The sequence below is a fragment of the Rattus norvegicus genome, chromosome 10, assembly GCF_036323735.1.
Source record: "Rattus norvegicus strain BN/NHsdMcwi chromosome 10, GRCr8, whole genome shotgun sequence".
NCBI lineage: Eukaryota > Metazoa > Chordata > Mammalia > Rodentia > Muridae > Rattus > Rattus norvegicus.
In genome coordinates, this window is record NC_086028.1 from 104,006,419 (window position 1) to 104,030,212 (window position 23,794).

General features: G+C 50.5%; 1 protein-coding gene across 4 annotated transcripts in view; it reads right to left on the reverse strand.

Annotated features, from left to right (window-relative positions):
- Positions 1 to 21,074, reverse strand: part of Usp36 (ubiquitin specific peptidase 36) — a 31,523-nt gene extending 10,449 nt beyond the window's left edge. For 2 of the 4 annotated variants that reach the window (XM_039086201.1, XM_063269242.1), the window contains exons 1-13: positions 20,785 to 21,069; positions 18,617 to 18,765; positions 16,771 to 17,032; positions 15,911 to 16,132; positions 10,934 to 11,044; positions 10,360 to 10,462; positions 9,220 to 9,287; positions 8,723 to 8,793; positions 8,015 to 8,097; positions 6,963 to 7,074; positions 4,510 to 4,650; positions 3,807 to 3,907; positions 3,100 to 3,238 (exon numbers count right to left, since the gene is read on the reverse strand). In XM_039086201.1, the coding sequence (XP_038942129.1) occupies positions 3,100 to 3,238; positions 3,807 to 3,907; positions 4,510 to 4,650; positions 6,963 to 7,074; positions 8,015 to 8,097; positions 8,723 to 8,793; positions 9,220 to 9,287; positions 10,360 to 10,462; positions 10,934 to 11,044; positions 15,911 to 16,132; positions 16,771 to 17,023 (1,404 nt within the window). In that variant the 5' untranslated portion in view covers positions 17,024 to 17,032; positions 18,617 to 18,765; positions 20,785 to 21,069. Of the gene's footprint in view, positions 1 to 3,099; positions 3,239 to 3,806; positions 3,908 to 4,509; positions 4,651 to 6,962; positions 7,075 to 8,014; positions 8,098 to 8,722; positions 8,794 to 9,219; positions 9,288 to 10,359; positions 10,463 to 10,933; positions 11,045 to 15,910; positions 16,133 to 16,770; positions 17,033 to 18,616; positions 18,799 to 20,784 lie in introns of all 4 variants that reach the window. The other 2 variants (NM_001107069.1, XM_039086203.1) reach the window with 2 other exon arrangements.
- Positions 21,075 to 23,794: the final 2,720 nt, after the last annotated feature.

The window sequence follows — 23,794 nt, forward strand, 5'->3', positions numbered from 1 at the left end:
TGATTAATTACATAAGCTTGCATTATTCCCCATGCCTTAATTAAAATCAATCAATCAATCAAACAAACAACAAAACCTAAACTTTTTACTAAGTGTCTATGTTTGCCAAAAATGTAAGTAAATAAAAGACAGAAGTCAAAAGGAGCAAGTTTCAGAGGCTGGAGAGAGGGCTTGGTGGTCTGCTCTTCTGGAGGAGCCAGGTTCAATTCCAAGCATCCATGGGCGGCTCTCAACCATCTGTAAAGCCAGTACCAGTTTCTGGCCTGTGTGGGCACTGCACACAGTCTTTAGAAATATGTCTTTAGAAATCAAGGCCAAATGCAAAGAACCCACTGTCTGTCTGTAAACCTTTCATGATGCCCGCTTCCTGTTTGAGTGTCTTTCTCCTCAGTTACCACAGCCCTTGTGGCTCATGCAAGGCCTCACACAGTCAGTACTTTAAAATTATTTTTTGTTCAATTAAAAAAAAAAAAAAGCAGCCTTTTCTGTACTTAGCAGTCATGCTGAGAACTCCAGAAAGTGCATTCCTGGGCTGTGGCTTGCTCGTGAACTTCAGCTCACGTGGTCAATCTGAACTTCCTCTTTCCTGGCAATGCACGCCTGTTCCCAGACACTGCTGGGGTAGAGTCCTGTGTCCAGTCACTCTCTCAGGTCCTGCCCTCCACAGCCACCACCAGAGGGTGTCATCTGCTACAAACACAGATGTAGGGGGATGGCAGGAAAAGGGAGGGGAATCTACAAGGGAGGTTCCAAGTTGGAACCTAGGGCCTCACAAGCTAAGCAGACGCTGACACTGAGCTACCTCCCAGTCTCCTACGCTGACCACTGAGCTACCTCCCAGTCCCCTATACTGACCACTGAGCTACCTCCTAGTCCCCTATCCTGACCACTGAGCTACCTCCTAGTCCCCTATCCTGACCACTGAGCTACCTCCCAGTTTCCTACGCTGACACTGAGCTACCTCCCAGTCCCCTACGCTGACCACTGAGCTACCTCCCAGTCCCCTACGCTGACCACTGAGCTACCTCCTAGTCCCCTATCCTGACCACTGAGCTACCTCCCAGTTTCCTACGCTGACACTGAGCTACCTCCCAGTCTCCTACGCTGACCACTGAGCACCTCCCAGCCCCCTATACTGACCACTGAGCTACCTCCCAGTCCCCTACTGCAAACACTTTTTAAAATTTTACTTTTTTTCTTCTTTTAGTTTTTCTTTTTCTTTTTTTTTTTTTTTTTTTGGTTCTTTTTTTCGGAGCTGGGGACCAAACCCAGGGCCTTGCGCTTCCTAGGTAAGCGCTCTACCACTGAGCTAAATCCCCAGCCCCTTTTAGTTTTTCAAGACAGGGTTTCTCTGTGTAGCCCTGGCTATCCTGAAACTCACTTTATAGACCAGGCTGTTCTCAAACCCACAGAAATCTGCATCCCTCTGCCTCCTGAGTCCTGGGATTAAGAGCATGCTATACCACTGCTTGGTGATTTTTACAAGACTTTACATTTACTTCAGACAATTGCCACTTTTCCTACCTATTTAGGGTATGGAGTCTTATTTCATAGTTTTAATAACTTCTACTTTCTTCTGAGTTTTAGAATGGCTTACTTCTTTTTTTTTTTTTTTTTTTTTTTTTGGTTCTTTTTTTTCGGAGCTGGGGACCGAACCCAGGGCCTTGCCCTTCCTAGGTAAGCGCTCTACCACTGAGCTAAATCCCCAGCCCCCCCCCCTTTTTTTTTAAAGATTTGTTTATTTATTTTATGAGTACACTGTAACCGTCTTCAGACACACCAGAAGAGGGCATCTGATCCCATTACAGATGGTTGTGAGCCACCTTGTGGGTGCTGGGAATTGAACTCAGGACCTCTGGAAGAGCAGTCAGTGCTCCTAATCACATACACCAGGGACTCAAAAGTGAAATGACACTGGGCAGGTATGACAGCTCACATCTGTAACCAGCACCAGCAATTTGAGGCAGAAGGATCACTTCAAGTTCAAACCCAGCCTGGGGTAGAGTGGCCTGTTCTCTTCTGTCTAAAAGTGACTCTGCACATGGGCAGTACAGGAAGATGTATGCTGACCGAGGCCTTGCCAGGAAAGCCACCTTGCCCTCCTGCTGTGGGTGCCCAGGTCTGCCTCCTTCCATCGGGGGCAGCTCTGCAGGTGCGGCAGAATGTCAGCCGCCCAGAGGGCTTCGATGGCTTCCAACTCCACAGTTAATCACCTGGGCTGAAATCCAGAAGTCCAAGCCGGACATGCCTTTAATTCCAGCACGCAGAGGCAGAGGCCAGAGGCCAGAGGCCAGAGGCCAGAGGCAGAGGCAGAGGCAGAGGCAGAGGCAGAGGCAGAGGCAGAGGCAGAGGCAGAGGCAGAGGCAGGCGGATCTCTGAGCTCGAGGTCAGCCTGGTCTACAGAGCAAGTTCCAGGACAGCCAGAGCTACACAGAGAAACCTTGTCTTGAAAAGCCAGAAGAGGGCTGGAGAGATGGCTGGGCTGGAGAGATGGCTCAGTGGTTAAGAGCAACCAGCAACCACATGGTGGCTCACAACCATCTGTAATGAGATCTGATGCCCTATTCTGGTGTGTCTGAAGGCAGCTACAGTGTACTCATATACAATAAATAAAATCTTTAAAATAAAAAAAAAAAAAAAGAAAAAAGAAAAGCCAGAAGAAAAGAAAACCCGGAAGTCCACAGATGAGTAAACTTTATGCTGTGTGTGTGGATGACACCAGCTTTAAGAGAAAGCACAGTGGGGGTTGGGGATTTAGCTCAGTGGTAGACCACTTGCCTAGCAAGCACAAGGCCCTAGGTTTGGTCCCCAGCTCCGGGGGGGGGGGGGGGGGGGGGGGGGGGGAAGAAAAGAGAAAGCACAGTGGGGTGTTTCCCTAGGCAGCCAAACCTGCCCAGCACTCTGTGCAGCGGCTCCATCCCCACCATCCCATCTTTCCCTTCCCACAGCAGCTGATCACCAACTTAAGAAATATGCTTGATACAGCACCACAGCCTACAAGTTCCTCTCACACTGCAAGGTCCCCCTGGAACTCTGATACTCAAATACTGAAAGCAGGAGCTAGAAGGGTGGCCAGGCCAGCTTCCACTTACACAGTACCTTTGCCATCAGTGGGGAGGAAACAACCCCATTGCCAGGGCTCTTCTTGGGGTGCTCTGGAATGACCTTGGGACGGCTAGGAAGAGTGGCACCCACCCTGGAGACAGGGCCCTCAGGACTTTTCTTAGAGCCTGGAATCCTGCAGAGGAAAGACAGGAGTCAGGGTTTTTCCCCATCAGGCCAAGCAGCTCGGAGACACTGACAGGCTTCTCAGAACCCCCATCTTGACCCTCTGCAAACTAAAAACCTGAGAAGCATTGGATGCCTGCAGGGAGGGTGTAAGCAAGTCAAAAAGCCCCAAAACCTATTACCCAGAATCAGCAGGGTGCCACCAAGTGCCAGGAGTCCCTCAGGGACAGTCAATCTCTGTTGGTGGCTTCCTAAGATCTGCAGCATGCCCATTCATCCGATGTGAGATGGGTCCCTGCACCAGAGGAAGGTGCCAAGCCAGCCACCACACAAAGCCTCATCAAGGCTACTATATAAGGAACAGTCACCCGCTGCTATAGGCAGGCAGAGCCCTCCCCCTCAGCTGCCCCACAACAACCTGGCTCTCACCCGCCCACCAGGAGGGCGTGGCTGAAAGGTCCTTCCCAGAGGACAAGTTTCCCAGAGGACAAGCTCTAGGGCCTCAGACAGGAGAGCCGCAGACAGCCCTGGCTCAGGCAGAGCCCGCTTGACAACCCCAGGCCGAGGAAGTTCCTCACCGCAGATAGAAGAGCACGTAGGCCTGCTGGCTCAGAACCACCTTGACATTGCTGGAATGGACCAAGGAGTCGTTCATCTGGTACCACTGTCCATTGCTGGCCTGGCATGGGGAGAGAAGGGTACAGGAAACAGCAATCAGCAGGTGGGCCACAGCCACTTCTGTGACAGAGGCTAACTAACATCTGCAGCCAAGCCCAATCTCTTAATTCCACAATACTGGAGTTACAAAGGCAAGGTTTACCATATCCACTAGGGACCTTAAAAAACTTAAAAAAAGGGTTGGGGATTTAGCTCAGTGGTAGAGCGCTTGCCTAGCAAGCGCAAGGCCCTGGGTTTGGTCCCCAGCTCCGAAAAAAAGAAAAAAAAAAACTTAAAAAAATTTACATGTATTTATTTGTTTGTTTATTGGGGGTGGGGCTTGTACATGTGCCAAAGTCCAAGACAAGGTGAAGGACTCAGTTCCGCTCTCCCACCTTGCCCCTGGAGTAGAACTCAGGGGGTGAGGCCTGGTAGTGAGCATTTTTACCTGCTGAGCCATTTTGCTGGCCCCAGAACCCTGGTGTAAAAGACATCTTTTTATCACTTGTGGAAAGGAGAACCGAAACACAAATCCAAAGCAATGCTGTTTCCCAGAAGACGACAAAAGGCTCACTTGGGCTGCGGGGCTCCCCTCCCTCACACCAGAACAAGGTGGACACCAACCTTCACGTAGCAGTAGTAGTGCCCCGCGTGGCAGCTGTAGCCTGAGTGCACCAGAACAGCATAGAGCCCATACATGACAGGGTCTCCACTGCTCTGCGACATGTATGGACGGATGTTCAGGAACTCTGGATAGCCAACATCCTGATTAGAAATGGACAGGCAAGGAGCACTTACTCAGGAGAATACAGGTCACTCTCCTTTTGCATCCATCACCCTCGGGGATGTGTGCTTTGACCAATCTTCACTATGTGCCCTAGGATGGACTCCAACTCGCTAAATAGCCCAGGATGGCCCCCCAGTTCATCGAAGTAGCCCGGGCTGGCTGTGAACTTACGTAACCCTTTCATTGCATCTCCCAGGTGCTGGGATCACAGGCATGTGCTATCAGACCCAGCTTTTTGTTTCTGCTGACAAAACCTCATGAGCCAGCATACACACAGCAGGCTCCTGAGCCCGGGGCCGGCTTTGTTATAATATGGAATTTTCAGATTCAAGCAGATGAGTGGTTCACAGACTGGAGTTGTCTAAACCACAGCTGAGAAGGGCTCCCAGGGACCCTAAGCTCCTGAGGACACCGGCACAGCGCTTCCCCCACCAACCGTGCACACCACACACCTCACGGCTCAGGAGGATTACCCTTGTTTGTCTTTTCTTACATTTTATCTATGTGAATATGTGTATGTGTGGGGCATACGTGACAGCCACCACACTGGTAAAACACAGTGAGACAAGGTTTCTCACTGACCTTGAACTCAGAGATCCACCTGCCTTTGCTGAGTGCTGGGGTGAAAGGGGTCTGCCTCCACCGCCTGGTAAGTATGCGTCTGTCATGGCACTCACTGGGAGGTTGAGGACAACTTTCTGGAGTGAGCGCTCTTTTGTATCAAGTAGGTGACAGAACTGAACACAGGTTTAGGCAGCAGGTCCTTTACATGGTAAGCCATCTCACCAGCCCTAGACAACTCCTAAGTCCTTGAGAGTCACACTTTGAAGGGTTTTAAAGGCCTGGAGAAGGCTGCAATCCCTGCCTGTGGCTCTGACAAGTGACTTGCCCTAAAGCACGGGGCAGACTCCATGAATATGAACACCTAGGAAACCCGGTGCTGAACGGACAGTCACCTGGAAGAGGGGACCTCAACTAGAAATGACCTCCACGAGACTGCCTAACTCCCCTGGAAGAGGGCTGTGACTTGCAAAGAATAAACCTTTCCCTGCAGCTGCTTTGGTCAGTATTTCAGCACAGCCACAGAGACACTACCCAGAGCAGATCCCACTGTGCTCAAAGTACATTTTTACTCTACGCCACCAAAACTTTAGCACACAGTCTGATTCCACCCACACGGTGAATCAGCTCACATCCAATATTCACCTCACTCATTCTTTTCAGTAATTGACTTTTATTTTATGTACATCAGTGATTTACCCCCATGTATGTCTGTATGAGGGTATCATATATGAGGGTGCCACATCCCCTAACAGGAGCTATAGACATGTGTTAGCTGCTATGTAGGTCCTGGGAATTCAACCAGGTCCTCTGGAAGAGTAGCCAGCTCTCTTAATTGCCAAGCCCTCACCTCACTTATTCTTTTTTTTTTTTTCTTTTTTCTATTTTTTGGAGCTGGGGACCGAACCCAGGGCCTTGCGTTTGCTAGGCAAGCGCTCTACCACTGAGCTAAATCCCCAACCCTCACCTCACTTATTCTTAAAGGAACCCTGGCCTTCCATTCCAGGAACACCCCAAGAATAGGTAGACATAAGCTGGGAGAACTAAAAGGCAGAGGGAGAAAGGCAGCAAGAATGTATCATATGTGGGGTTGGAAAAATGCCCAAGGGGTTAGAGGCACGTGCTGCTCTTCCAGAATTCAGCTTCCAGAACTCCGGTGGGCGCCCCACAACCACCTACAACTCCAGCTTTGGGTGATGATGCCCTCTTCCGGTTTTGCAGGTACCAGCAAACAGATGGCGCATACAGATAGAAACAGACAGGAAAGAGAGAGCTACCAGGACCAGGTATGGTGGCATGCACCTTTAATCCTAGCACACAGGAAGCAGAGACATGTGGATCTCTGAGTTTGAGGCCAGCCTCATCTACAGAGCATGTTCCAGGACAGCCAAGGCTACAGAGAAACCCTGTCTCAAAAACCAAACCAAGCAAGCAAAGTTTTTCTAGGGGGAGGGGCTCAGCAGTTAACGGCACTGGCTGCTGCAGCAGAGGACGCCAGTTCAATTCTCAGCACCCAAATAAACTCATGTCTTTAACTCCAGTTCCGGGGATAAATTCTGTCTCTGGCCTCTGAGGGCACCAGCTTTACAGTTGACACAGACAAGCATGCAAAGCACTCAGACACACAAAATAGAAACTTTTTTAAAAGAAAGAAAAAAAATGCAGATTCCCAAGGCCTGCCTGTGTGACAATGGACAGCTGGGGTGTCTGGACGGGGGAGTGCACTCACCTTGGTGATCTTCCCCCCACTGAAGTTGGCAAAGCGCTTGAGGGACAGAGTCAGGACATTGGATGTTCTATGGATGCTGAAGCGCTTGCTAGCTGGAACCTTCTTCTTACACCTACAGGAGAGAACCGGAAGCTGCTGCTGGGCTCTGCAGGGTGGTGTCCTGCTGCCTTAGTAACAGGAGGCCAGCACCAGTGCACGTGAACCAAAATCTACACAGGCTAAGCTAAAGAAAACTCCTGAAGGCAGCGAAGACTAGGGACATAAGTCCCAAAGCAAATGACTCACTTGGGGGGGAGCCCACGTGGCAGGCGCAAAGGAAGAATACAGTGCCCACATGGCCACACAGAGCCTGAGAGGGGAGAAATGCGCAAGAAACTGAGGCAAAGGTCCAATGTAGTGTTGGTGGTGAACGCCTTTATTCCCAGCACTCGGGAGGCAGAGGCAGGAGGATCTCTGAATTGAGGCCTGCCAGGTCCACAGAGTGAGTTCCAGGACAGCCATGGCTACCTGGTGAGACTCTGTTTCGTAAGAAACAAAAGCCCTATGCAGTGGGGCTTGCCTTTAATCCCAGCCAGGGCTAAGCAGTGAGACCCTGCCTCAAAACCAACATACAAACAAACAAACAAACGAAGTGACAGCCGGGCAGCCAGCCCGCACGGGCCTGCCTGGAAAGCAGAGGACGTGCGCTTAGTGCTGCAGCTTTAAAGTGAGCTCCACGCCAGCACAAGCCCAGGGCGAGCCTCACAAGGACAACGGTGCACATCGGAAAGATGACTCGGGTCACATGGGTCAGAAGCGCCTGCGGGTCTATGCCTCAGACCCTTTGTGTCTCTCTGACTTAAGTTTTCACTGTAGACAACAAGGAAAGCAACACTCTGCTCCTCAGGCAGAACCTATGTCAAGGACACGAGCTGAGGGAGCAGCAGCCATGGACCTAACCCAGCCCCATCCTGCCACTCAGGAATGGTGCTCTGGACATCACGTCCTTGCAAAGGACACTTACTTAACATGCATATACTCAGGGTGGTCACTTCCTTGCAAAGGACACTTACTTAGCACACATATAGGCGTTCTCTCCACTCAGGACATCTGATTTCACAAAAAGTTCCAGAGCACGCACAATATTTGCAGCTTGCTGAGAAAGACAAAAATGGAGCAGAGTGAGCAGCAGAAGTAAAACCCTGACTCAAGAAGTACCAGATTTAAGTCTTTTTAGGCTGAGGCAGCAACTGATAAAACCTGACTTGCTTAAAAACTGGCCTGCTAACACTCCGCACCTAGCGGAGGAGCAGGGAGCAGAGAGCAGACAGTGCCCTTCTCCAGAGGTGACAGATGACAGCCATGTGAGTCCTTCACGTGAGCCAGGCACTCTCACTGTGACTGCAGCTGGGCTGGCTCAGAAACTCAAGGTCCCAGCAAAGGTAAGGCTGGGTGACAGCAAAGGAGGCTGATCCGTGCCTGTTCCAAACGCTGTCCCCAAGCCCCAGTGAGGCACTGTCACTTCCTGTGCCTCAGAACTAGAAACTCAGCTTCACTCTTTTAAACAGAAAAGAATTTGCATAGGAGAATAGCAGACGGATGCAAATGTTGGCTTCTCTGCCTTGTGCAGCAGAAGTAAGCACACTGCAGCTGCAGCACTCAGAGACTGCAGGAGAGCCAAGCAGCCCTTCCATGTCTGCTCTGACTCTCACCTTTCTCACTGCTGAGCCCTAGGGCTGCCCTCCCACACCCGCAGAACACGGATCAAGGCCCAAGCGTACCCGAATCTCCAGCGCTATGTCCAAGTAGGGGTCGTATGTGTCTGAGACGCTTCTGCACACGGAACACTTCACTGCAACAGAACAGAGGCACGGGACAGCTGAGACCCGGAACCTAGAACCAGACTCTAGAACCACAGTCTACAGCACTCAGCTCCGTTCTCCCAAACGGTGACTGAACCACCAGGCCTGATGACAGGCAGGTGATGCTGGCCAGGTTCTGTCATCAGGCCTGGTTTGCCCGACTGGCCACTGCCACCGGCCAGTAGGCAAGCCCTCACAATAGAATGTAGGCCTCACCCAAAGGACCACGCGGCTCTGAGGATGCATTCCCTCATCACACACCATGCTTCTCCAGCCCCTGAGAGATGTCTACAGTGGACAAGGCAGCCATGCAGAAAGGCAAGGCTGGGAGCATCAGCCACCATCACATGGTCAAGTTCTCATGGTCTGGGAATGTGTGCAGATCTGCTTCAGTGGACAGCACACCTCCTGCTTACCTCGGGACCTGAGATAGCCTCCAAAGATCTGATGCACCAGGGTAGTAGCCTGTGTCTGCCGATCCAACCTAAAAGGAAGCCACAGCCATGAAGAGGACGGCTCAGCACAGGATCCCTACTTACAGCCAGCATCCCCACCTCCAGTCACTACCATATCAGCCGACGATGGGTTATCCTTCTCCCACCTAAGCCCCTCAGCAGTGTTCCTGAGCTCCTTACAGAACCTCTACCTACCTGGGCCCCACCCCTACAACATCTAAGGCAACTACCCTGATCACCCCACCAACACCCCGGCATCTCCATCCAGAAGCAAGCATCCAAGGACCCAAGCCTTGCCTGGGGAGACAGGTCCGGCCTGTGACTAGTGGTACTGACCCTTTCTTTCCATGCCTTCCACTGGGCATGCAGGTTCAGCAATACTGCCTGACTGGCTATCACACTGTGGTGACTCAAATATGCTTGGCCTAGGGAGTGGCACTATTAGGAGGTATAGCCTTGCTGGAGGATGTGTGTCACTGTGGGGTGGGCTTTGAGACCCTCCTCCTAGCTGCCCGGAGATAGTCTGCTCCTGGCCTTTTCTGAATCAAGATGTAGAACCCTCAGCTCCTCCTGCACCATGTCTGCCTGGATGCTGCCATGCTCCCTCCTTGACGTTAATGGTCTGAACCTCTGAATCTGCAAACCAGCCCAAATTAAATGTTGTTCTTTATAAGACTCACCTTGGTCATTGTGTCTGTTCACAGCAGTGAAACCCTAACTAAGACTCACATGAAGGTACAGGTCAGCTGAGCCTTGGATGCAGGAGGGCCATCCTACCCTCCCTCTTCCCTTACCGCTAACAGGACACCTGGGCAGCGCTAAGCCACGCTGACAAGCCTCTTTCGTGCTTGGCCAGGACACAGTTCCTCCTATGCTGAGCACGCCGCTTGACTGACCCTGGCCCACTCACTCTCAGAACTAGTCATGGCACTCAAGTGCCCACGAGGAGACTACAGCAGTGGAAGGGCATAGCTAGCTCCCAGCTGCTCATGACATCCTCCAAGTACTTCTCAGAGAACAGCCTAGAGGAGACCCCTGTGTGGACAAGAACATAAAGAAGGTGTCCTCAGCCAAGGACATGTGGGGAGCTGAGGCACGTACTTAGCATAGCCATTCAAGCAGGCCTTCTGCATGGCGTCGATGGTGTACCGCAGGAATTCATGTGCATCCTCTTGGTTCCCAAATCGGAAGTGCCGGGCAATCTCTGCAGAAGAAAGGGATGCGGGAGGGGTGACTGTGAGAAGCCACTTCTTCAAGAGCCAACACATCATGCCACAGTGTTATAGCTTACACCGGATCCACAGTGGGCTCAACTTTTCTGCCGACTGACTGGAAAGCTGGGTATACCCACAATGCATAGCAGCTGGCTGCTCTGATGCCCTTCACCACACTCCTCCACCCCCGCCCAGCTCTCATGTTCACCTGCCCATCTTCAAACACAGCTTCCACCTGGCTAAAACCTAGCTATTCTTCCACGTGGTGCCCAGCAGAGAGCCTCCCTTCAGTAACGCTGAGCCCATGTGTCTACACTGACTACCATGCCTTGGGTCTGCACTGCTGTAGGGGACCTTCCGCACATGAGGATTCCTGAGCCTTCATTCATGGCTTTTTCTCCTCTTTCCTCCAATCACAGAGCTAGCCCTTGGCAGATACTCAACCAAAACTCCATTCTTACTTTTCAGGTCTCTGATGAAGGAGACAGGCTTGATGGCATTGCCACTGTTGGCAAAGGCCTGGACCATGTGGTTCTGCATGACGCACAGCATGCAGAAGCTTCCTTGGTGACCTACAGTAGGTAAGAAGCAACTTCAGGGCAAGTAATCTGCAGAGAATTCACAGTGACACCCCTCACCCCCAGTGCAGGAAAGATTTTCTAGAGCCCTTCCCTTCAACCTGGCTTCTAGACAGAGCTAAGAGGGCCAGGCTACAGGGCACCAGGAGCCAGGTACCTGGTTGTCACACACAGACCACACAGACTGGTTCTCAACAGACATTATACTAGAACGGGGACATCCCTGCCGTTAACCCTGGGGCTCTTTTAAACACAGAGATGTAAAAAGACTACAACCCCGTCCTGCTCTACAAGGCTGGCTTTAGGCAGCTGCTGAGTGACATACTGATATCATACTTGTACTCCCCACAATCCTTCACTCGGGACCGTGAATTAGGCATGACTGATCCAATCTGTATGCACCCAGGCAGGCTGGCTGCATCACACACGTTTCCGAATGTCCACACTGCCCACATGGCTCTTTCTCTAGCCCTGCACTGGAACACTGCTTATGGTAACCACCCTAACACACTCCAACCTCTCACTCTACCACCATTGAGTGACCACGTCTCCTTGTGCACTAAGGGATGCACGCAGAAGATAAATTCCTGGACCAAGGAAATATGTTAACTCTGTGAGGACCAAGTCAGTAAAAACACAACTCTGAAACCTGCACAGGTTAGCTGCCAGGTGGCTTTGATCCTGCAAGAAGACAGTCTCTGTATGTGAAGTTTTGAGCCGATGCTGTCACACAGCACCCAACCTAACCCAGCGATTTCTGCTCTCCATAGCTGAGGCCAGTGTTTTAACACTCCACAGCAACCCTAGCTGCTCCCAATGGGCAGGGGACGCTTGCAGGACATGCAGGAGACACAGACCTTAGTTGTCACTGCACACCTGTCAACACCATGCCTCAGCTGACATCATTTAATTAAATCAGTCTACAAAGTTGATGAATGGCTCAAAAAGACTGCTGTGGTGGCTGGGTGTGGGAACCCCAGCTCTTGGGAGGCAGAGGTAGGCAGACCTGAGTTCAAAGCCAGCCTGGTCTACTGATTAGTTACTGATTAGAGTTCTGATAGCCAGGGTTACACAGAGAATCCTTCCCCCTCCCCCAAAAGATTCCATGGAGCAATAAAAAATGGAAGTGGACTCTACAGGGAAAGAACTGACAGACAGAGCGGAGCCACTCATGAGTGTGGGTAGGAGGATCTTACTGCCCCGAGGGCAAGCTGACAGCGTGACAGTACTCAGAGCACCTCCTGCCCTCTGAGTTATGACTGCTGTCAGCAGCACTAGGGACTGAAGCCTAGGCCTGTGCATTGGCTGGACAGGGACGCCACCCTAGCTACACTCACTCTTCTAAGGAACAGACTGGTCCTCAACTCATCATACACCCAGGCTCCTGTCTCCCAACTCCTAACAGTTACACCACCCCCTTCCCGCCCTGTGACTGTCACTGTCTGTGGGCTAGGGTGATGCTCAGTGGCTAAGAGTGCTTGCTGTGAAATCCCCGACACTCGGCTGGTTATATCGTCCCATGCCTATGAGTGCAGCACTGCGGGTGGGCACTGAGACAGGCGGGCTGACCCTGAGAGCTTGCGAACCAAGACCCAGTGAGATCCCGGATCGTTGAGCCTCAGAACACAAGGTAGAAAGTGAAGGACATTCAGTGTACACCTCTGTTCTTCTTATGCATGTGCGTGCATGTGCGTACCTGCACGCGCGCGCACACACCCCTCTCAAGTTTTCTCTGAGACTTTCTGGCCCTCTGGACAATGTGTTAGTGAAATTTATTCAGAAGCTGACCTATACATGTGCACTGTTTGACTTTTTTAAAGATTTACTTACTTTTATTTTATGTGTAATGGGTATTTGGCCTACATGTGTGTCTGTGCAAGCATTCCAGGGAATGCTTGCTTCCCTGGAATGTCAGAGGAGGCTATCAGATCCCTGGACCTGGAGCTATGGATGGCTATTGCCACCACAGATGCTAGAAATTCCCAGGTCCTTTCTGCTAGAACATGCCATGCCCTAACCACTGAACCGCCCTCATGACACTAATTTAGTCCAGCTGGGGATGGGCTCTTTCGGCTGCTGTTTTTTGCTAGACAAAGAAAGCTTATGTACACGTATGTCGGTTTAGTGATCCACACAGGAGCACTGACTGCTTGCTTGCTTTCACTTTTGGTGTTTTGGAGGTTTTTTTTTTTTTTTTTTTTTTTTTGACAGAATTTGACTATGACTCCTGGCTGGCCTGGAATCACTGTGTTGACCAGAATGTCCTTGAACTCACAGATCTGCCTCTGCCTCTGCCTCTGGACAGTTGGACTAAAGGCGTGCGTGGTGTGGCTGGCTACAATGCTGCTTTTTTTGTTTTGTTTTGTTTTTTTATTTATTTCATTCATAGATGGTTGTGAGCCACCATGTGGTTGCTGGGAATTGAACTCAGGACCTCTGGAAGAGCAGTCAGTGCTCTTAACCCCTGAGCCATCTCTCCAGCCCTACGATGCTGTTTTTAAGCCACAAGAATGAATGTTGTCTTCTTTCCCAGCACAGTCTTACAGATGTGGTGAGGCAGTCACCCATGCTGCTGTATACCTCACAGCACATACTTACAAGGTCACGGTCTAGAATGTTTGTCCGTCCTCCTGTGCACTATCAGAAGGACGAGCCCCCTCACCAATGCAAGAGTGTAATGTCACTGCTGCTCTTTCACACCACTAATACGGTAACTACCTGACCATCCAGACAGGAAAACAGGCAACGTTTGACAGCATGCCCTGTGCCAAGTGATACAACACGGAGCCCTTCAGAGAATTCATTTCATCCTTATGATTCCGTATGGAAGGCAGTATTATTCTGCACAGCAGGGACAGGAGGCAGAAGAAAGTCACAGAACATTCTAAAAACACAGCTGTTTAGCAGCAGAACTAGGACACAGGCAGGCGGGAGGCCCTCTCAGCTGCTGAGCCCATAGCAACTGTGGGAGGCTGTGCCATAGAAGGCCTGCACGCTCTGGATGAACCTGAGTTTTTCCAAATGATTTTTACAGCTGCCCAAGATAAGATGCTTGCTAATGAGTTCAGAGCAGCTCAGACCAGCTCACCAGTAAGGTGGGATACAGATTTACAGGTTTCTCTCTCTCTCATGTTGTCGGCCTTAGGGTGTCAGTGAAGATACCACGACCAAGGTCAGTCTTATCAAGGACAACATATATTTGGGGCTGGTTCACAGGTTCAGAGATTCAGTCCAGTATTATCAAGGTGGGAGCATGGCAGCATCTAGGCAGGCATGGCGCAGGAGGAGCTGAGAGTTCTACATCTCCATCTGAAGGCTGCTAGGAGAAGACTGACTTCCAGGAGGATAGGGAGGGTCTTAAGCTCATGCCCACAGAGACACACCTACTCCGAAAAGGCCATACTTCCCAACAGTGACACTCCCTGGCCTAACCATATACAAACCATATATATCATTGTCCCTCAGGTTGAAAAAAACCCCACAGTCTAAGCTAGCGAGTGTCCTTTCTCTGCTCACTCATGGGCTGCTGAAGGTAAAACACGAGTTAGTTAATCTCTGCTCACTACAGGGCTGCTGGAGGAGGAACACGGGCTGGCTCTGGTTCAGTCTCATGACCGTCTCCTGACAGACAGATCATCCCAGTGTTGGTGCGCTGTTGCCCCCATCCAAAAGGTTTTATGACCAGGCCGGACTTTCTTGTGGAGTAGTACACATGCACATGAAGGACAGACGTCAGCTTCAGCCACTGTTCCTGTTATCCAACTTGTATTTGACACAGGGTCTCTTACGGCCTGAGCCCCAGGATGTGGGTCTCCCTAGTGATGTGTTGTAAGCACAACCCTGACTGTGCTATCTCCCAGTTATCTCTCTGGTTATATCCATTATTAGCAAACATTCAAACTTTCTAATTTATTGAGCTTTTGATATTATTTTACTCAATTTAACCATTTATAACTATTTTTATTTATTTTATGGGCATAGGTCTTTTGCCTGCATGCACGTCTGTGACTAAGTATGGGCAGAATCTAAAGAGGGTCTCATGCAGTGAACCAGAGGTACAGACGGTTATGAGCTGTGGGTGCTGGGAATGGAACCCTGGTCCTCTGGAAGAGCGGCCAGTGCTTAGCCACTGAGGCATCTCGACAGCCCTTCATTTTAATCATGTGTATGTGTGTTGTGTGTAGGTTTATGTCTGTGGGTGGGCATGTGCCGTGAATACAGATGCCCAGAGAGGCCAGGAAGGGATGCCGGACTCTGAAGCTGGAGTTGTAGGTGGTTGTGAGCCTCCTGGTGTGGGTACTGGGAACTGAACTCGGGTCCTCCGGAAGGACAGAATCTGCTCTTATGCACAAAGCCATCTCTCATCCCCATTTTTAAAAAAGATGAGTATTTTGTCTTCATGTATCTATATGCATCATATGCATGTCCAGCACTCAGAGAGGACAGAAGAGGGTGTCAGATCCCCAAGAACAGATCATGTGAGCCACCATGTAAACCCTAAGAATCCAACCTGGGTCCTCAGCAGGAGCAAATGCTGTAAACTGCTACCCCAGGCTCCAGCTACCTCACCCACTCTAAGTTCTGCTTTGGGGCCTGTTTTCACATCCTGGCTCAGTGCACACATCAGACAGTTGAACAGACGGCGTGGGGCTATCTTTTGAAAACCCTCTCTAGAGAACATGACCCCTGAGTGAGACCCATGAACAGCCCGGCCCATCCTATAGCAGGTGAGATCCCCTGGGGCTCTGTCAACGACCACATTCCATTAACTCCACTTTAAGTGTCATTCAGACAGAAAGACAGCCCCTCATGCTGACTCATCCCCCCACTACCCCCCTCCCCACAGTAAGCCCCACTCACAGCTCCGTGCGTGCTCCTTGGAGAGCAAGTAGTTGGCCAGAGGTGGCGTGTAAGTCAAGCACTGAATGGTGGAGTTCAGGAAGCAGGTGTTACCCAGGTTGTGCAGCCCAGCACCAACTCGGAATACGCGTTCCCACCTCAAGGACAGTCGCTCCACAGGGAAGAGCACTTTCTGTGGGGCAGGGACTCCATCGCCTCCACTTCCAGACATGCGCTCGGTGCCTGGAAGAAAAAGAGCTGAGGGAGCACGAGGAGAGCAGGCCATCCCAGGGCCTGTGAGTGCTCAGTGCAGAGCTCCAGACCCCCGTGGATGAGACCCAGCAGCACCCATTGCACTGCACCACACCGTACGCCACAGGACCCACCTCACTCGCTGTGTTTTTAGCTCCCACTTTCTTTTCAACCCTAAACTTATGTGAGTGTAACATGAGTGGAAGACCCATGTGTGCTGGGGTTAGAGGACAACTTCCAAGAGCCAGTTCCCACTACCCTGAGGCAGTGTCTGCAGGCTACTATCCAGGAGCATCCTGGGAATCCTCGGTTCCTCTCCCATCTTGCTGTAGGCGTACTGAGGTTGCTGCAGCACCGATCTGGCCACTGATATGGGTCAGGTGTAGACTCTGGGTGACCAGGCTCACAAAGCTAATTCTTTCTCACCTAAGCCATTCCCCGGGCCCTGGGACCTACTTTCTGACCTCGTTAAAGATGGGGTCAGGTACAAGGAATGCCCGAGTCCACAGCCCTCCTCCCTGCTCACTCTGCATCGTGACATCTACTACTGTACCCACCAACCCCTGGAAACCCCAAACTACCCCAGCTGCCAGCAAGGCCTATGCACCTGGTCAGCACAGCCCCAGTACCTGGTTTCCTGGCCTGTGGCTCATCTCCGCTCCTGTGGCGCCCGGCACCCTCAGCCTTGGGGTTCAACAGTACATATTTGCTCTTCAAGGACTCCAGCTGGTAAGAGAAGCTCTTGCTGGCCGGTTCAAACTCAATCCTCTGCAGGAGGACCTTCTTGGCGGAGGCCGCCAGCAGCTTGCCCAGGTCCCCATCCTCTGCCGAGTCCTTGCGGCCAGGCTTTAGAGCCTCCTTCAGCTTATCCACGATGGGCATGGTGCATGCCTGTGGGGGTGGGAAGGACCCCAGACCCGTGAACAGCTACACCCGTGAACAGCTACACCCGTGAACAGCTACACCCGTGAACACGACTTCTGTTTGCTCACATTCTAGCCATCAGGATGCAAAACGCGAAGGGGCCGTAAATGCACAGCAAGCAGCTCTGCGTGTGGCAGCTGGCAATGTTTCCTGCAACCGTTTAAAAAAATAGCCAGTGGCTAATTCTCACACTCTGGTTACACGGCAAATGTGAACATTTAATTGGGGGAGGGTGTGGTAGAGGGGGCTCAGGGCACACACTGCCCTTGCAGAGTGTGGCTCCCAGCACAACTGACAACCGTTCATAGCCAGCTGCAGGGGACCCAGTGCTCTTTTCTGGAATCCACAGGGACTTGCACTCATGCTATGCATGTGTATAATTAAAAATTAAACTTAAGAGAAAGAAATCTCGGGGTTGGGGATTTAGCTCAGTGGTAGAGCACTTGCCTAGCAAGCGCAAGGCCCTGGGTTCGGTCCCCAGCTCCGAAAAAAGAAAAGAAAAGAAAAGAAAAAAAAAAAAAAAAGAGAGAGAGAGAGAGAGAAAGAAATCTCAGCTAGGAGTAGTCCACACACCTTTAATCCCAAACTTGGGAGGCAGTTCCAGGTGGATCTCAGTGAGGGGGACACCAGCCTGCCTTAGAGTTCCAGGTCAGCCAGGGTGTACACACACACACACACACACACACACACACACACACACTCACACACGTACGAGCACAGAAATGAATCAGCTTATAAGTCAGATGGTCTATACAGGTCTATACAGGTCTCTCTTCTATAGAGGCCAGGGGCCACATTCCTACTGAGCACAGGCCTAGTCCAGAGCTGCGAAGAAGAGTCATCCCAACCTCTCCAATGGCACGTGGAAAGGACAATTATCTTACCTATGTGAAAATCAACTTTGCCTTCTTATTTTTCTTATGTAGCTGCTGTGAATGCTGACCTTGCACTTGGCCACTCTGTTTCTGCTAGGCAGTGCGTACAACAGATTGCCTCTCTCAGCTGTGGGCAGGGCTACTCAATGCTGCCGCCTTACTCCCAGCGGCTCAGGCAGGAGGACTGCTGCAAATCCCAGGCCAGTCTGGGCTACAGAGCATAACCATGTCCCATTCAAACATACACAAAAGACACACACAGCACACACAGACCAGACACAGACACACATGTGCACACACATGCGCGCGCACACGCACACGTATGCACACACACACACTAAACCTGAGTGAAGATCTCTAGAAGAAAAGCTAAGTGGGCAGCAGAGACTTAGGCTCCAGGAGCGGTAGGCCTGTGTGTCCCGTCCCCTTCAGCTACAGCTTCAGGGACATAACTGGGAAGGTGGCTACAGAGATTGATCAGCCAGTCAGGGTACCTGCTGCACAGCAGTCCCTAACAGAAGCACAGTCCACCAGGATACCAGCACAGACACTGTAACAGAGAGAAGCCCCTTCACCCCCTGACAGCCACACCTGTACCCCCATCTCAAGCCATCTGGCTACCATTAGCTGTCTGAGTCACAGTTAGAAATAAAGACAAGGAAACCTCTGGGCTTACCTGGGGTGCCTGAGCCTGGCTGCTGCTTCTCTCTGCAGCAGGTAAGGGGACCAGGTTCTCAAGGGTGGCACGGAACTGACCTGGCAGGCGCTCTCCTGAACTTCAGCTTGCCCAGTAGCCAACACTGCCAGCCTGCCCAGTCGCCAACACTGCCAAGTGTAGAGTCAAAAATAGGTCAGCACCTGGAGGGTGAGTGGCGAGACTATCGCCCGTGGGTGGCTTCCCCGGCTGCCTCTTTAGTGGCTTTCTTGTGTGAACTGTGACCTTCTACCAGGAAAGTGGTATCATTAAGGTTAAAGGAGTCAAGGCACAGGGATGCTTGCCTCTGATCCCAACATTCAAGAAGCTGAGGCAGGAGGATCAAGCATTCAAGTGTAGTGAGACTTTGTCTAAAACAACAAAAAAAAAAAAAAAAAAAAAAACCTCTCTATTCTGAATTCACAATGAGTCCAGAGGACACCATGCTAACAGATCACTGTAGTTATGACGTAAACACATGGCTCTCTGCTCTACATCACCACACACACACACACACACACACATACACACACACACACACACACATACACACAGACACATGGCAACTCCAGTCTGAATAGCATGTTCAAAGTTACAAGGCAAGAAGAAGAGGTAAAAACCTCAAACTTTTCTTTTTTTAACTTCATTAGCCAGGAAGGTGGTTTTTTGTTTTGATTCTGTTTTGTTTTGTTTTTAAATACATGAAATTCTAATTTTCTAACTATAAATTTCTTCAATTCCCACTATGTCACTTAAGGGTGAACTGGGTCCCAATAAGTTAAGAGCGTTTTTTCCATCCATTCAAATGCATACAGATGCAAAGGGTGGCCTAGTCAGCACAATTCCCACACCAGGGCTTAGACAACTGCCTGACCAATCTTGGTTCTCCTCTCCATTCCCAGGTTCCCTTGCAGAATGCCTCAGAACTCCCATCTAACCAACGCTCCCACCACCCCCAACAGAATGCAGATGGGAGGCGGCCTGGCTTCTGAAAACCCCCACCACGCAAACATCATTTTCAAAATCACACATATCTTCCTATGGGAGGTGAGAACTCTGTCCTGGCCTAACACGGTTCAGGGATGAGCAAAAGGGAGCATTAACCCGAAGTCATTTGCCCGTGAGGGCCTTATGCTTGGGAGGGGAGGGGGAGTTCTCTCAGCCAAGGTAATTTTTGAAGTTATAGCAGAAAAGCGTCTATAATTCTATATTTAAGATAGAGCTATGTGATGTAGGAGTGAGGAAAATGCTCTTGTAATTCCCAGCAAGCCCTCTGACATGCACACGCAGCACGTGTGACTCTCAGGCCCGCCAGGATGCTCTACCTGGTCTCTTAAGGACTAGCACACTCTGTGCCCCCAATTTACATATCTAAATTCTTCTGACAGATATTATTTAAACAAAGCACTTCCCACACCTCTTTAAACTGTTTTCCAAGAAACATTCACGTAAGAGTCACAGGGTCACTTACATGCTAGCCAAGACAGACAGAACTGGGGCCTCCAAGGCATTCTACCGCAGAGCATTCCGAGACCAGAACAGTTGAACTACATGTCTCTTTGGCATCCGCAGGCATTCATAGCTAAGCAATGTGCCAGGGTATACCCCTCCGTTTTCGATGCTACTCTACCATCTCCATCACCAAGGGTCACGCCAGAGACGTAGGCAGGCTCGCGCACGCGGGCACGCTCACACCATAATAAGCAATGGGCATTTTGGTTAGAATGCTGTCCTGCTATTAAATTTCGGTGTGGATCCGCGTTAAGGATCTGACCCTGCCCTAGACTATAAGATGGACTACAGCTCTACCTCCATCAACCCTAAGATCTGCAGCCCCCGGAACCTTCAAAGGAACACCCGCTCTGAGAGAACAACCAACCACGAGGTCTCTCAGATCCCAGCGACCCCAACGTTCCAGAAGATATCCGGGATGAAGAGAGACTGATGCAATTCCCTGGCTACGCTAGGGTTCGCAGGCAGCCCTCACATCACTTGTCCCTTCCTCGGGGTCCCTGGCATCCCTGTTCCTCTAAGTCACTCGCACCCCAACCTTCTCCAGTGTCCCCTAAGCCCCTCACACGCCCTGTCGTCCCCGGGGACCCCGTCCCTCCCGTCCGATGTTCTCTCCGCGTTCCTCGCCGGCCACGCACCTGTCAGCCTTCGCTGGAGTTCCCAAAACCCGCGGCCAGGAGCGTACACCCTCCTCGTCCCAAGCCCCTCGAAAGTTCCTGCGTTCCGCCGCGCCCGACCTCGACCTCCTAGGCCTCTCGGGAACCCGCGGAAGGCCCGCGCAGCACCAGCGTACGCTCCGGGCCGGGCCAGCATGCGCACCATCCGGGCCTTCAGAGCCTCACACACGTGTCACCAAGACGTTTAAAGGAGCGGCACTGCGGGGTGCTTCCCGGAGTCCGCATGGAGGGCGCGGTCGCTTTAAGAGGCGGAGCTAAGGCCGACTCCTCTTTCCTGGACCCGCCCTTCTCTGCTATTCGTGACGCACACATCACCTCTCCGCCCCGCAGACCCGCCAGTCTACGCGATGACGCAAGTGCGTAGAGCTGACCCAGCTGCGGCCTGGCGTGGTTCCCGCGATGTACGTGGGTGGCGTCACTTCCGCCTCCTGCGTGCCTGACATCGTGTGTGCGCAAGCCTAGTGTGCTGCGGCTAGGGGCTCAGCTCAAGGCTCAGGCACAGTGCAAACCACCGAGGCTTTCAAGATTTCACCGTTCGTTAGTTTCTTGCCTGCGGGCATCCTTTTGAAAAACTAGCAAGTGGGTCTTGGAATGAAGCCCTGGGTTCCATCCATCACTACATGAACCAGGCGCGGTGGCACAAAAAAGCAGTTACAACAACTCTTGAGGAGTCGGGGGTTGGGAGGGGATGATCAGAACTTAAACCTCATCCCTGGGATATTTGAGATTCTGTCTACCGATAAATAAAGCAAAAGCCACCCCACTGCTAAAAGAGAAAAGGGGTGTGCGGGGTCGGGGGTAGGGAGAATGGCGGGGTAGTGATGGCAAAAGCCAAATTCTGTTAGCCTATACCTATGTCTAGCTATACAGACGGCTGGCAAGGATTTCCCAGCACCCACGCAGTGGTGGTTCACAATGTCCTGTAACTCCACATGTGTAACACACACACACCCCGTAAATTAAAGGGAAAAATTGTTCCCTTAGTTTTAAAAAGATTTTTAATCACCTATGTATAGGGAAAGAATATTTTAGTGCAGGCCCCTTGTGCCCCATCCACTCTTAGAACTAACTGGAATTATAGGCAGCTCTTAAGTTGTGAGCTCCCAGTGTGAGGGCTGGGAACCAAACTCTGGTATCTTTAAGATAAGTAGGGACTATTAACTATTGAGCGGTCTTTCCAGTCCCAGATTTCTCCCTTGATTTAGACTGATTTCTTTGTTCTCTGACCACTCTTTGTCTCCTGGCTGCACAGCTCTATAAACCCACTGTTCTAGACTGGATACAATGAATTGCTGCTTTTGCTGTCCCGAGCCTGATACAGTCCTTGGGGAATTCATTGTTTCACTAAGCTTCCTGTGTGGGAGCTCGCGCCAGACATGAGACCTAGACTCTTATCCAGATATTGTCCTAATTAGCCTGTTACTTTGGATATTTCTCTTACCCGGAGGCTTGATTTCTTAACTGGGGGGGGGGGGGGGATCACTTATAGTCAGAGTCAGTCGATCAGTTGGCAGGTAATAAATTCTGTCCCCAGGCTGGGTTGTGGTGGCGCACACCTTTAATCCCAGCACTCAGGAGGCAGAGGCAGGCAGATCTTTAAATTCAAGGCCAGCCTTGTCTACAGAGTAAGTTCCAGATAGCCAAGGTTACACAGAGAAGCCCTGTCTCAAAAAATAAAATAATTAAAAATAAATAAATTCAATCCCCAGATTACCCCACCAACCCTCTGGCACAGTAGTGTTATAGAAATTTAATGGCTTCCCAGTGAGAAATCACTCTCACACTTAGAGATCAGTAAAGAAAATACTTTCACATGTCCAAGGAAGAGATGGTCTCGAACAGAGGAAGGTCTTATTACCTATAGACATGGTAGGTTTGTGTATTATGCATACATTGTCGCTCTTAAATCTCTTTTAGGTCCAGACCCCCCAGATTACATTGACTAATTTAAATAGAGATGGAAAACTTAAGTCTGACCATTTGGGCAGACGGGAGATTCACTCAGCAAAGATACTGTCCTTCCTTCCTTCCTTCCTTTATTCTTTTCGTTTTAGTTTTGTTTTTTTTTTTTTTTCTTTTTCTTTTTTTTTCGGAGCTGGGGATCGAACCCAGGGCCTTGCGTTTGCTAGGCAATCGCTCTACCACTGAGCTAAATCCCCAACCCTCGATTTAGTTTTTTTGAGACAGGGTTTTTCTGTGTGATCTTGGCTGTTCTGGAACTCACTCTGTAGCCCAGGCTGGCCGGGAAATCAGAGCTCTGTCTGCCTCTGCCTCCCGAGTGCTGGGATAAAGTTATGCACTATTAGACCAGTGCCCAGCTAGGATTATTTAAGTACATCGCTGTTGTCAAATAGTTGTTACCAGATTCATCTGGTCCATCTGGCAGAATGAATTGTTATTATTATTATTATTATTATTATTATTATTATCATTATTATTATTATTAAAACCCAAGGAACCTAATGACAGACCATGTCTTAGTGGGAGCTGTGGCCTTGCACTGCCCCCTTGAGCTTCTTGATAAAAGCATGTTCTTTGGGGATGGCTGTGATGATTGGCCAATCCTGGTAAACATTTACGTCCCGGCTTAGTAGATTTTGCTTATTTCTTAGCAAGCCTGGTTGCACACTGCTTATCTTTGGAGTGCTTTGGAAGCAGCACAGGGTAGGTTCTACTTTGTGTGACTTAAAGTATCCTGAGCAAATCTATCGGTAAATCCTCTATAACATCAATCTGGATACCTGGAGCTTCTTCTTCTTCTTCTTCTTCTTTTTTTTTTTTTTTTTTTTGGTTCTTTTTTTCGGAGCTGGGGACCGAACCCAGGGCCTTGCGCTTGCTAGGCAAGTGCTCTACCACTGAGCTAAATCCCCAACCCATCTTCTTTTTTTTTTTTTTTTTTTTTTTCCGGAGCTGGGGACCGAACCCAGGGCCTTGCGCTTGCTAGGCAAGCGCTCTACCACTGAGCTAAATC